Source organism: Passer domesticus, chromosome 2 (assembly GCF_036417665.1).
Source record: "Passer domesticus isolate bPasDom1 chromosome 2, bPasDom1.hap1, whole genome shotgun sequence".
NCBI lineage: Eukaryota > Metazoa > Chordata > Aves > Passeriformes > Passeridae > Passer > Passer domesticus.
The window spans coordinates 42,025,655-42,039,864 of record NC_087475.1 but is presented as its reverse complement, the minus strand read 5'-3'; the positions used below and the strand labels follow the sequence as shown (position 1 = coordinate 42,039,864).

At 42.3% G+C, this 14,210-nt stretch overlaps 1 protein-coding gene across 1 annotated transcript in view; it reads left to right on the top strand.

Annotated features, from left to right (window-relative positions):
- Positions 1-6,683: 6,683 nt before the first annotated feature.
- CLDN10 (claudin 10) overlaps positions 6,684-14,210 on the top strand; it is a 53,677-nt gene continuing 46,150 nt past the window's right edge. Inside the window, exon 1 of the mRNA XM_064408438.1 lies at positions 6,684-6,971. Coding sequence (XP_064264508.1) covers positions 6,758-6,971 — 214 coding nt within the window. The 5' untranslated portion in view covers positions 6,684-6,757. The remainder of the gene's footprint in view (positions 6,972-14,210) is intronic.

Here is a 14,210-nt window from a genome sequence, read left to right as displayed (position 1 = left end):
GAACAGCTGCAGTGACTCCATCAGCTTCCTGGGCATCCCCTTCCAAGGCTTGACTATCCTTTCAGATAAGAAGTTTTTTCTGATGTCCAACCAGGACCTTCCCTGGCCCATTTCCTGTCATGTTGCCCCTAGCTGCCTGGGAGAAGAAGCCAATCCTCACCTGGCTACAACCTCCTTTCAGCTATAAAGAGAGATAAGGCAACCTCCTTTCTCCAGGCTAAACACCCCCAGGTTCCTCAGCTGCTCTTCTTATGACTTTCTAGCTCCATTTGCCCTTCTCTGGGCCTGCTCCAGCACTTCAATGTCCTTCCCAAATTGAGCCCAGTATCTGAGGTGGGGACTCACCAGTGCCAAGTGTAGAGGGACAATCACTTCCCTAGTCCTGCTGGCCACACTATTTTTGATGCAGGCCCAGATAATTTTGGCCTCCTTGGCCACCTGAGCTCACTGCTGCCTCAAAAGTGCACACAGTTTGCACAGACCTGAGGTCATACACATTGGGTGGGAGGTGCCTTGGCCATGAGGATAGGGGATCCTGGGAAATGTCTGATGGGTCTCAGGCCATGTTGGAGGTCCCCAGGAACAATCTCCAGGGTCCATGCAGCTCCCTGGCTTGGAGTGGGGTGGGTGACACATAACCATTCCCAGTGGCCAGCGAGCCTGGGTTGATATTGCTGGAGTGTCAATATACAGTCCAGGTCAGGCAGTGGGGCAGGGGTGTCAGACCATCCCTGAAGAGCTACAGGGGCATGGGAGGAACTGGAGCTGCCCCGGGTTAGTTTCTGGGCTGGGTGGAGTGTTCAGATGCCACTGGGGAAGTCGACCTGGGGCTGAGCTGGAGCTCAGGGCTGTGCAGAGAGCGAACACTGTGGAGAGCGTCAGGGCAGGCGTGCTGCTCTCGGACAGGAAGGGTCAGCAGGGCCCGGGCCCCACAGCACTGGCACTCATGGTGGCCTGAGGTGGCCAGAGGGCAGAGGGGGCTCCCCACGGGGGTGGCAGGGCAGGCCCTCGTCCAGGGAATGGGACAGCCCCAGGAGCGACAGCGCCCAGTGTCAGACACAGCCCAGTGATCGTAAGGGTCCAAGGTCAAGCTGGCAAGTCAAGCCTGCAGGTCAGGGACAGGGTCCAGCTCTGGATCAGTGGCCCATGGCCCAGGACAGCCTGGGCTGCTAGGCACCAGGCACTGTAGCTCCATCAAGGACCAAGCTTAAAAGCGGATCCCACAGGGCAAAGAGGGACGCCTGCCATGGCTTTTCCACAGCACCATGCTGGCTGGGAGTCTCTTCCCACATCTCCAGCAGGAAAGGAGATGTGCACCATCAGCTGCACCGTTTGTAAGCTTGCCTTAAGCCCCAGCAACCAAACCTCTGGGAAGGGTGGATGTGGATGCATTCAGGGCACTTACACAGATTTCCTCAAGGCTGAGTCCACTTGTATGACAAACTAATGATTTTTTCAGCACTGTGCTTCAGTGTTTGCATATGTCTGTAGCTCTTATAACACAATATTTCTGTTACTTCCCTCTTTCCCAGCCTCCTTGCTTCTTTATCTGTGTTGCAATCTTTTCACTTGGCATCTATCATCATTCAAAGCACTGAACTCTTCTATCCACAGCACCCTGGATCTTGTTCCTGTCTAACACTACAGCTTCCAGTAATGCTATCAGTATACTGTAGCACAGGCTTATTCTAATAGAGGCTGGGTTTGATCAGCTCATTCTGTAAAAACCATGATCTCTTCATTGAGCCTATCACTTCATCTATAACCATTTGGAAGTTCTCAGCAAAGCACAATGACTTTGAATTTCACCCCAGCTTTCAGCGCTGATCAAACACATGATTTATCCTATCATTCTAATTTCACTGCATTTTAGCTCTTTGATTTCATATTTTTATGTAGACAAAGCCATTTTGGCTTTTTGCCACTTACTGCAAGTCTAGGCTGAGTGCCAGGAGCAACAATGCACTTAGTGACAGCAAATATCTTTTATCCAAATAAGTTACTAGTGCCTAGTGTCAACAGCATAAAATAAGAAACATAGTGCTCTATCATCCTAAAGTAGCATTTTCAAATTCATCTTTTATTTTTAATGCCCAGTTAAGGAACATGATGAGAAAAAAAAGTTAATCCTATGTGCTTTTATCTTCATACCAAACACTGATTTGAATCAGTTGTTCAAAATCCCACACATTCTTAGACAAATATTCAAGAAGTGCTCATATAAATAATGCATGAGTTTGCCCTTTAAACAACTAACAGAAAATGCTTTAAAATATAATAAAGCATAGCTTGTACCTGCATATTAAATACATACATACATATATATAATATGTATATAATATTATATATATTTCTGTAATATAACTACATACATAGTGATGTATTTTCCTAAATGCATGTATACCTAGATTGTATAAATTTAGTGTAAACCCTGAACTGGGTTACTTGCTGTATCCATATATTTGCAAAGCAATTCTCCTAGTTATAAGGATATGAAGTTTTTATTTCTCTTCTACAGCAATATCATTGAATCATGTAATGGTTTGATTTTGAAGGGTCCTTTTAAAGACTACCTAAGTCCAAATTCTCTGCAATGAGCTGGGACATACTCAATTAGAGCAGATTACTAAGAACCCCATTGACTCTGAGCTGAAATATTTACAGGAATGGGAATATAAAAATTGTACTATTAATAATGGGATTATAGTATACTACATAACACTAATATAACCATTAGTATTGTGACTGCAGTGCTCAATAAAAAAACAATACATTTGGGATGAACATTGAACTGAGCTTTCCTTCTCTGTGTCCAGCACTTCACAGTTAACAAGTTGAACAGCAGACATCTCAAACTGCTACATTATAATGTTGACACATTATATTGTCCTTTTGTTATAGTAAACTATGAAATTGTATTTTTCCTCAACTTCCCCACTTCCAGTGATTTCATTGCTCCTTGAAATTCCTCTGTAGGTCGTACACCCTCAGCCTATGCCTGCTACCCTGCTTGCTTGATTTCTAGGTTGCATGCAGCTGGCAGAGACAGCAGAACTTGGTGCTCATCTGGAATGCACCCTTCCTTCTTTCAACACCATTTCATACTTCGCTGCCAGTTCTCAGGAATTCTTTCTGTGTTTGTGTAATAGGACCAGTCATATTACCATACAGCTTCTGCCTTGCCTGACTGAATTTAGTAGAGATGTCTCTGGGCATTTGATTTCTTTACGCACTGTTTTCACTTATTTGACTTCTCCAGAAGTCTTGAGTCACTGATTCTGTCTTTGTAACTTCTAGTTTTATAGCTTGTCCAACTTCTGGTTGTTTAGGCCTCCCAACTTCTTGGCAGTGCTCAGGATCAATTTGCATGGTCCACCCACTCTGCATAGAATTTCTTTGGCATGACTGATTATTTATCTCATACATTGTTGTCTCCATGTTACCTTAGGTATCTCCTTTGCAGAGCTCTCATTTCTCTTATTTAGATAACATTGCACTTGGTTCTTTTTTTTTTACCGTCATTTTCTCCACAACTGATTCAGTTAGCTAAGTGTTTGCTCTAGCTGTGTTTGTCTTCATGACCAAAATATATGTTGTCAGCAGCCAGATCTGTATCAGCATTGGGAACCCATCCAATTAAAAAGTTTACAACAATTGACATAGGCTGAAGTAGAATTCACTGACTGAAAACTACAGCTTATCTGTGTAAACATTCTTGCTCTGCTGCAGAGGTGTCAACTGCATCTAGGAGCTGGCACTGGACATTTAAAAAGATAATATCAGTAGTAAAAGAAATACTGCATGTTACTGGCACAGTGTCCAGTTTAACAGAGACAGCAATATGTCACATAATCAGTTACTGCATCTGTGGAGTGTGGGGAAAATTGTTCAACAAAGGCCCATAGCAAAATCTTTTCCCTTTTTCAACTTCATATTTAAACAGTCTTTAAACTCCTGGCTGTTTTCCAACTTTTTGTCTGTTCAGTAACAGAGAAAATAGTTTTGATATAATGGAAAACAGCATTAACAAGTTAACTTTCAACTCCACCTTAAACTTCTTAAATGACTGATTAACTTACTTCTTACAGTTTATAGAAGAAATGAGTGTTGTAAACAGGACTGCTTACTTCTTTCTTATCACTTAAGTATCTGTTTAATTTATTCATCACTCACACACTAACTCTCTAGAAACAATGCAGGGTGAAGTGCTTGTGACCATGAATTCCACAGTCATGCACTAGAAAACAAGGAAGATAAAGGCTGAGAAACCACTAAGTCCTCCTTAAGCCATGAAAGTCTAGTCTATAGTTCAAGTGGTGTCTACAGGCACTTTCCACTAAAGTAAGCAGCCTTTAGTGTCCCACTAGCATAACAGTAATGAGTTTGTACTGGATGGGATGTCGGTAGAAAATTATCTAAGAGTGAGAAGGGGAAGAGACTTAGGAGTATGTATTGCAGTTTATCTAGAACTAGAAATGAGAAAACCCTTCCCATGATAATAGCATGATAATGGGTTTAAAAGAGCAAGGTCTTACTGAGAAAATACCTCTGTTTTAGATCCAGGTCACTAAGAAACAGACCCTGTCCTGCTGAACCTGGGGCGCTGCTCACAGGCTGTATTGATAAGGCACACTGCTGTGAATAGCAAAAAAGAGGAGCAGGCAGGGATGAGAGAGTGTTTGCATACACACATCCTTGCTTTTCCAGTCCAAATGAGCAGCTTCTGAGTTTGGGGAGCTTCTTGGTTGTTCTGTTTGGTTGGTTTGGTTTTTTGGTTTTGGGGGCTTTTTTGTCACTGACAACACTCAAGAAAAGTCCAGAACTAGGCTGGAATTTAGCATCAAATGTAAAACATGCCTTTGAGCTACTCTGAGTGCTCAGCCAACATTAGTGTCATTCAGAGGGTTTAAAAAAGAAAAGTGAAATGTCTTCTCAGTATTCTTTGTGAATTTGCATAGTCTTTGACAAATAAAAAAGCAAACCAAAAACCAACTTTTTGTATGGTAGATATAGAACAAAAAATAATCTCAGCTCTCAGGAATCTGCTTCAAATCTGGACCCATTTCTGTATTCTCCTCTATGCCCTTTCAAATTTAGTGAAAATATATATGAAAGATTACATGAAGTTTGACACCTAACATAAGAAAAATGTTACTATATTATTTAACAGAAATACAAAATTGCTTCCTTCCTGTGTAATATTGTCCTCAACATTAAAACAACCTGCTATATTATAATGATGTTCTGTAGCAAACCCACTTTCCATGTCTTTCAAGTTGTCTATGTTTACAAAAAAATTTCTATTCACTGTAGATGTGTGGGATGTGAGCCTACTAATTAGGCTGAAAAGAAATTCCTTCTTGTGATGTAATTTTCTGGTCGGCACAATCAACCTTTTGGGTCCTCTTCTCAGTGCTGAGACAAAGGCTGGATAAAGTGGGAGTACCAGATGATGGTTCAACAGGACAGTTCCAGTGAAACTCCTCTTGCTCTTTACATGGAATGTTAGTGATGTTTAAGCACCCTTGTTTAACCCTTCTATGAGCTGTGAAAAGTCTACAGAAAAATTTCAATGCCAATGTTCAGTGTGAGATTTTATCACAGTAGTAACAGGGAGAATCAACACTTGAAGTACCCAAAGGGAAAAATATAGACCACTGTTACTGTCAAAAGTGAAGGTGTACACCCAACATTCAGGATAATTTCATGTCACCAAATGGCATACACTAGCACCAAAGAGAAAAGGAGATTGCTCCTTCTTTAGGGAGGAGGCCAGAAGTACAAGGAAAAGTATAAATACAGCTGGAAGTTGTATTTATAAATTTTAATTTAAAATTTTAAAAGAGTGAAGGTCGCATATGTCTGCAAAATTGTGTGTATGTCCAGTAATGATTGTATACTCAGGAATTGAATTAGAATAGCTGTTGCTGTGTTGTGCTGTCAGTGCCTGCTGCTTCGAAGATGACATTTTATTAAGTCAGTTGTATACTTGAGGTTTCTTCATGGCATGAGGTTGCAGGAGCTCAGTCAGTGGTGGGACAGATGTTCCTGCACTAAGCATTTCATGCAGAGTGTGAGAAGCAGTACCTTTTCTACAGTGACCAAGTGAAAAGTCTCAGTGGGGCTGCATGAGGCTCATTCTGCTGACTGCCGCAGCTGCATTGCTGCTCAGGGACCACTTGCTGTTTCTCTTGTTGCTCTAGATCTGCTGTTCTACAAATATACCCACAGACACTACCTCCTCCAGTTTTAGAGCTGCTTGCATGGTGGCTGGTTATGCCTGAATTAATTTCACAGCCTTTCAATGAGTTATTTTTCAAGTGTTATGTGATCCTCCTAAAATGTTGTGGTAATCCGTTAAATAGCGCTGTACAGTTTGGACTCTGAACCTATTTCACTAGATGGAATGGTTGTAAGTTTCCAATTAACTAAAAATTAAGCATTAACTGGAATACTTTGTCAGAAAAAAATGAAAACAATTAATTTTTACAATTAGAAATTAGTAAGTAAGTTCTAGTAATTAATTCCTGTAAAGTTGTACCTTGACTTTCTTTCTAAATATTTGTAATGCCTAGGGCCTTTCTTAAATCACTCAACCATGAAAATTTCTTTCAGCCACATTAACTTTCTGTAGCAAGTGGTACTGAACTTGTTCAAGTATAATTTGCTTATGTTATGCCTTTTTGCTTACACACGTGACTGAAGTGCTTTCCTCTCCACACAGTGGCATTAGAAAGTCCCTGGTTTACAGAGAAACATGCTGGCAATACAGATTATAGCTTTCATATTTTGTTTCTGTGGGCTGGGAGCTGCTATTGCTGCTACTGCATCAAATGAGTGGAAAGTCACTAGTCGAGCATCTTCTGTTATCACTGCAACCTGGGTCTTCCAGGGTCTTTGGATGAACTGTGCTGGCAACGCACTGGGGGCTTTTCACTGCAGACCTCACCTTACCATCTTCAAAGTAGAAGGTAAGGAAGCATAATTTAACTGGAACTTATGGAAAGCCGTGTGTACTGCAAGATGAGAGCCTGAGGAGTAAGAGATTATTTTGGCTTGTGCAAGAGATTTTGTTTAAAGCATTGTGATGAATATAAGCAAAGGATCTTGTAGGCAGAATATCAGAAACAACTTTGTAGGAATGATGTGTATTCCAAGAAAGACAGTAAGGTCTGCTCTGTGGTTGGTAATATGTGATAAGTATACTGGACATAGTGCCAGTAATAAGCTGTCAGTATCAAAACACTGTTAGCAGAGAAATGGACTAAACAGAGACTTACAGGTCTAATTTCCATGCCAAAAGGAGCATTGTGCTTGCTGGATGGTGAGACAGAGAAAGATACAAGGTCTGTGACAGCTCTTTTGAGTGTCTGAAAAAATCAGAGAGCAAATAACCACATCCACAAATATGTGCGTCCTGTGCAAATACTCATATACTAGGAATTAAGTGGCTAGTGTATATACTTGCTTGTATAATCGGCTAATATTTTAACTTCAAAGATAAAAGGTGTGCTGTTTCAGAATGTCCATTTTAATGGAAAATGCTAGATTTGTAAGCCATCTATCAGAGAATAAAAACCAATGGAGGCTTCTTGCCTTATGTCAGAAACAGCTTTTCTCAGAGATAGGGGCTGGCTATAAATGTACCATGCAATGTGTTTCGTTTTTCTCTCTATGTGTAAAGCAGTAAATGAAGAGGTTTGGTTTTGTTTGCTGTTAAGCCTTGTGATAGTAGGCCAGATAGTGTTTTCAGTGAAACTGTGTGCGAACACTCTGAGGGCCTGGGCAGAAGGACAGCTCTCCCTGGGGTGCACAGCACACAAGCAAGATGGAGTCAGACTAGAGTAGGAAAAAATGCATTAAGACACCAGTCTTTTAGGAAGCCAGAAAATAAACCCAGGCTAGACAGAACCAGTTTCCCAAAGCTTTTATGAGACCAGAAAGAAGCACAGTGCTGTTAAGATAATGACAGTGGCCGAGTGAAATAGAAAATGTAACATTGAATGGTTGTTACCGTAAGGTATATTACATGGACAGGGTCATAGACTCACACATATATGGAAGCATGGAAGCTTGGGGATGTTCCAGATCCTTACCTTTCTTTCCCTCTCATGCCCCTGACACACCAGCCTGTGTGCTGTGACATACAGATCAACTCTTACACATACATACAATTTTGAGATAAAACTCAGCATAATTTCTCTACATGTTTTGTGATGTCCTGTTTCAAATCATTACATATCACCCATGAGAAATGTGAATGGATAAGAAGGACTTTATTTCTTTTAAAGAATCTGTTCATCAAAAATTAGTTAAAAGGCACAGAAACTCACACATATTTTTGAAAATTGAATATTGTATTTTGTAAATAACCATTTATACATTATTTCTGCCAATATTTAAAGGAAGAAAATCAGCTCTTCTTCTCAGGCATTGTTTAAAACAATGTAAAGTAATTAGAAAGTACCATTATTACTATTGTTAGTAGCACAAAATCTGCTTTCAGAAAAATCTGATGTAATCTTTTTGCCACTTTGTATTGTTACTATAATTTTCATCACTGGCAGATTGAAATTTGAATAAACAGAACATGCATGTTATGCAGGCATTGTTGATATATATAAGCATCTGAGTACGATTTTGCTTGTTTGTTTTTTAGAGCAATATAGAGTAGAAATTCATTAATTAAAGTAACATACTCTTGTTCAAGTAAGAGAGTAACAAGCTGATGTAATGACATTTAGGAAGTCTAATTTTAACTTGCCAGTGCATGCACCAGCAAAGGGTAATGTTACATGTAGCACAAGCACTACTGGGAAACAGTGAGGTATTCAGTGTGGAAGACCTGCTAAACATAAACTCCTGATAATCCAAGGAAAACAAGAGTTTAACAGGGAGAGGGCTTTGCACTGTCACTCTGTCATGGATTGTAAAATGATAAAATGCTCAGATTAAAGAAGTAATGAACTCTCTCTGTCCTCAGAGCTTCAATATATCGTTATAACTTGCATACTGAGGCCAGAGAGGGCTGGCAATATAACTTCTCTTCTGCACGTTCATCTTTTTATGGAACCTATTTGGAATTTTTCCTATAGACAAAGACAAATTACACAAGTTCCTCATTCCATTCCTATCTTTCCATTTTCAGGTTACCCTACAGAAAGTATTAGCAGTAGCAGCAACAGTATTATGTTAGTGTAGTAAATCATTCCTACTCCAAAGCAGATTAATTTGATCATTAAATGTTTAATTGCAATTTTTGTGAGGCTTTTGAAAGGGAGGCTTCAAAAGGGGATCTGTGAAGTTTTAAGTTTGGGGGGGGTTTTTTCTGTTTTTCACAGGGAAAAAAAAAAAAAAAAAGGAAACAAACAGACTCCAGAGGCCTTGCTCTGAGCAGGATTACCTTGCAGTGTAGGCAGTATGTAGATATTTGCCAGAACTACTTTCAGCTTGAGGACTAGTTGTGTTGATAGGAGCATAGGAAAGCTCTGCTTCTGCAACCCAGCTAGGTAGAGATGTTGAGAGATTCATGTTTCTGGAAGTCTGGGTTAGCAGGACCACACTGCTAACAGTATCCAAAGCTAGCTGGGCTGTTGCCAAATGTACATGTGCATTCACATGTCCAGCCACGGTGTGCTCTGCTGCAGTGACTGAAACACTCAGATGAAAGATCTTAGAGGGAGATCCTGAATAGTAATAGCATTGTAGCTACAGTCATTTAAGGCAATGTTTGTGGAAAGAAGCAATATCTTTTATTAAATCAACTGCTTTGGGAGAAGCATGCAAAAAGTCATTCATCAGATCTGACACAAATACAACAAGCTTCAATCTAAATATTATCTGGGAACATTGTCTCTTCAGTTAACTTGGTTATGATTATCAGAGCATCAGATACACCCATGGAAATTGTATAAATAAAACCAAGAGATCATTACTCACAAGCATAAACTCACACAGCCAATAAATGCCAGAAATTAAAACTAGCAGTGAGACAACATTTTTTCAAAAAGAGTAACCTTTGACTAACCACTCAGTCCTTATCAGCAAGAAAGATTCATAAAGAGCCTTCAAAGCATGAGCATGAGAATTGAAACTCTGGAATCATGAACTCTGGAAAGATACTGACTTTTTATGGCAGAGTTTGAACCCAGCCTGCCTCCTGCTAACTCCCCAGTGCTTCACAGGTAATAGTTAACCTCTTTTGCCATTCTTCTCAAGCTAAACTCTTACAATGACAGAATTACCCAGATTTGACAAGAACCATCTTTTAGCAATCAGTTATGGCTTAGACACTTTATTTAGGTATTTTGACTTCTGTGATGTTACACAGAGCTGTTTCATTCATATAAAGTACAGAACTGTAACTAGCTAACTGAGCTGTGTCTAGATCCGTTTTCTGTGACACTTCCTCAGTCTGTCAGGACAGCTACTCGGCTTCTTCAAACAATTAGTTTGGCATTCTGCATGCCTTGCCTATGGTGCTGCTTTATGACTCCTGTATGTTCTGGTTTTCCATACCGTGAGTTCAGGAAGGTGTAAAAGAAACTAAGAGAAATCTGCTTCCTTGAACCTTTGCTTTTTTGAGCCTCAAATCTCCTGCTGGCATCTTGTCAGTGCCTGTTTTGGCAGAGCCTGATGGGGCAAACAGTGCTATCCTGATGGTAGCCAATATGGAGCAGGCAATGCCTAGCTGCTCTGGGTCACATCAGCAAACCAATGCAGGGCTGCGTTTTGGTGATACTGCCATTGCAATGCAGATAAGCAGCAGAAGGAAGTTGATACCAGACAACTGCTATTGCCGCACCTGTACCCAGAGCAGCCTTGAATAGTTAAACACCATTCGGGTTCATCAGGGTGTGGGGGGGCAATTCTAACTGGGCTTCAGGGTGACACTAGCAATTTTGCCAGAGAATTCAGCCTCCAGAGCAGGAAAGGACTGACATGAGAGTTACTTGACAGAAACTTACTGCCAGGGAAAGCACACTATGCATTTGTTTGGTGCAAGTCGACAAGCCTGCCAGATATACACACGGCAGCCAAGGCCAGGCTTCTCCTCAGCCTTAGAGGAGGGCTCTTAGTGCTAAACCCTCCAGAAGCCAACACCATGGCTTTATACCACGGCTTTACACCCATCCTGAGTGGGTTTGCAGGGGGTCAGGCTGCCTGAGCCTTGGGGATGGAGGCTGCGCTCCTGCTGCCTGCTGCTTGGCTGATCGCCGTGCCCTGCCCCGCCGTGCCGGGCCGTGCCGTGCCCTGCCCCGCCGTGCCGTGCCGTGCCGTGCCGTGCCGTGCCGTGCCGTGCCGTGCCGTGCCGTGCCCTGCCCCGCCGTGCCGTGCCGGGCCGTGCCGTGCCGTGCCGCCGGGGCCGGGGCGGGCGGGCGCGCTCCTCTCTCCATGGTGCTGCAGGAGCGGCCCCGGGAGGCGCCGGCCGTGCCCGGGGCGGTGCCGCCCGCCCGGCTGGGCACAGCCAGCTGCCCTGCAAGCTGGAAAGGCGGCGTGCCTTGCCCCGGCTGCCCCGGGGGGGTAGCCACAGGAGAGGAGAGGTTGAACTGTGCCCAGAGCCCGGCAAGCAGCAGCTGTGTGCGCTTTTGGGGGGATGGCAAGGGAAGGGGCCGCGCTGTCAGTCCGGGGTGATCGGCTTCAGCTGTCATCAGGAAGGGAGAAATCCACCGGGACGGCTTTCTTCTGGCTGATGGTCAGCCACAGGATCCTCCGGGTAGTCAAAGGGACAGAGCGATGGGGTCGTGATTAACCCCAGCTGGTGAGCACGCAGCTGGTCACTCATTCTCCAAACACCCTCGGTGGGATGGGGAGGAGAATCAGGAAAAGGTAATACCCATAGGCTGAGGTAGGAACAATTTAATAATTGAAATGAAACAAAACATAACAATAACAATAGCAGTAACTATAGGAAAAAGAGAGAGAAGAGTAAAACCCAAGACAAAGAAGTGATGGACAGTATAAATGCTCACCACCCACTGACTGATGCCCAGCTCATCTCCGAGCAGCAATCAGTCCCTCACAGGCAATGCCCCCCCCCCACCCCCCCGAGTTTATATGCTGAATATGTCTGTGGTATGGGATGTCCCTCTGGCTATTTTGGTTCATCTCTGTTTTCTCCCAGCTTCTTGTGCACTTCCTCACTGGCAAAGCATGGGAAAGGGTAAAGTCCTTGATAAACATTACTTAGCCACAACCAGAAGAACATCAGGGGGTTATCAACATTAATTTTTTTTCTGAATACAGAACACAGCACAGTACCAGCTACTAGGAAAAAAACCCCAAAACTCTACCACAGCCAAAAAACAGAACACAGGATCCAACATTAAGGTTAGAGGACAACTGTGCCAAATAACTTTCCTGTAGCAAGCAAATCCTAGGAGAAGTGCATACTGAAGGGAGGTTTGCACATCCATGTTCGTTAGGCTGAGCCACCCCTCTGCTGAGCTTTTCTGTTCAATGAGTACAGCATCTGTTTGGTGACTTAGAAAACCCACGTCAAAACAGCATTGGCAAAGTTGAGTCAATATGGAAGGAAATATACATTAGGATCAATAGCTCAAATTTTGAAAAGATGACCATGAAACACAGACAGAATTCCTCTCAGACTTTTATTAATGGCTTAATTCCCATGGCTTAAATTCTTTAAGTACTGTCCATTTTTCTGCAGGCAGGAGGATCACGATTTGGACTGACTGAAATGCTGATTTCAGCATGGGCTCTTTTGTCTATGCATAGGAATAGGATGTTGAACCCTGGTAATAAAAGTTTCTCCACCCTCACAGTTTTGCATATCCATTGCAGTAAGGTTATTTCCAAGCTCATGGCCTCTTTTCTGACATTAGATGACTGAGTCTGCTCTCCCCTCAAACACTATAGCCTGAAACACATTTGGTTTCTAGAGAAGTCTGGTAATGCACTAGAAGTCATGAAACATCATTACTCTATACAGCAAATACTTTTGGAATCTCTTATATTGCTTATCATTGCCCCCACACCAAAACTTAATGAACAAAGTAAATGAAAAAGTTCATTTCTAGGTAATGGTTAGTCAGAGCCATGCCATGCCTCATTATTAGGCTGGTTTCAAGTTAGAAAATGAATTGATTCATATGCAGCAGAGTCATTCATGAAGTAGCCTCTGGCAGAACAGATATGAACTGAAGGAGGAGGCTAACTCCCATATATCCAAGACAGTTTTCCCACAGGGAGCTCCAGCAGCAGCTTTGCAGTAGAAACAGGGCAAAATGCAGGATTTCCAATGGGATGGTAAGTTCCAGAGGGAACCCCCCAGAGGCAGAACAACCCTATGAAACCTGGATTTGTGGAACTCAGAGATGACATATAAGTTAAAGATTTTGAAGTGGTTTTCAAGGATTCCTGCTGCTGAATATTGTCTTCTGTTTGAGCTCTTTGATTCCACGATTTTAATCTACATGCTCTGAAAATCCATGAATCTAAACCACAATGAATCACTATTTACTGCTGTTTGCTATGCAGGCTGTCTGGCTCTGGCCAATTACTTGAGCCAGAGTAGTCCAGAGCTGTGGGCAGACTGGAAAGAGATCTGCCTACTGGGAAATCTGCAGCCAGAATTATATAGAAAGGGAGTCCAAGAACTGCAGGACTAGACTGCATGGGGCCAGATGGAAAACACTGAGGATGGAGCCTTCAGAGACTGCTGCCAGTTTTGGAGAAGGTGGTGGCAGGTTACAAAAGACAGATTCTGAAACTGCTTTATAATCTTCAGAATTGCAGGAAAACACAGGACCTTGAAGACCAGTCCTCCTTTTTAGCTCATTTACACCTGGCAATCATCTTTTTGTGCTCTGAGCCTTTTGTCTTCTCACTGGACAAGGACAGAGGTTACAGTGCTGAGGTTTTTTTCACTTTTGTCTAAATCTGGCATCTAGACAAGAGTAATGTTGCTTTTGCTTCTCTTCACTCAGTTTTACAGATTTTTGCCACTCAGAGTGGTCTTCATTTGAATAAAATCATTCAGGAAATATGAAAAGTAGAAAGTGCTGTTATTTGTTAGTGTGGTGTAGCTGGTACAAGGACAGAAATGCAGAACTTGTTATTGGGGCATTAATAACAAAGCTCTTTCATCTTCTAATATTCACATCAGGATAGATTGTTATCTCCACTTTGCTTTTAGCTTTCTTTGATTACTGCTACATAGCAGCAGAGTGTACTGCAAAATGAATAGG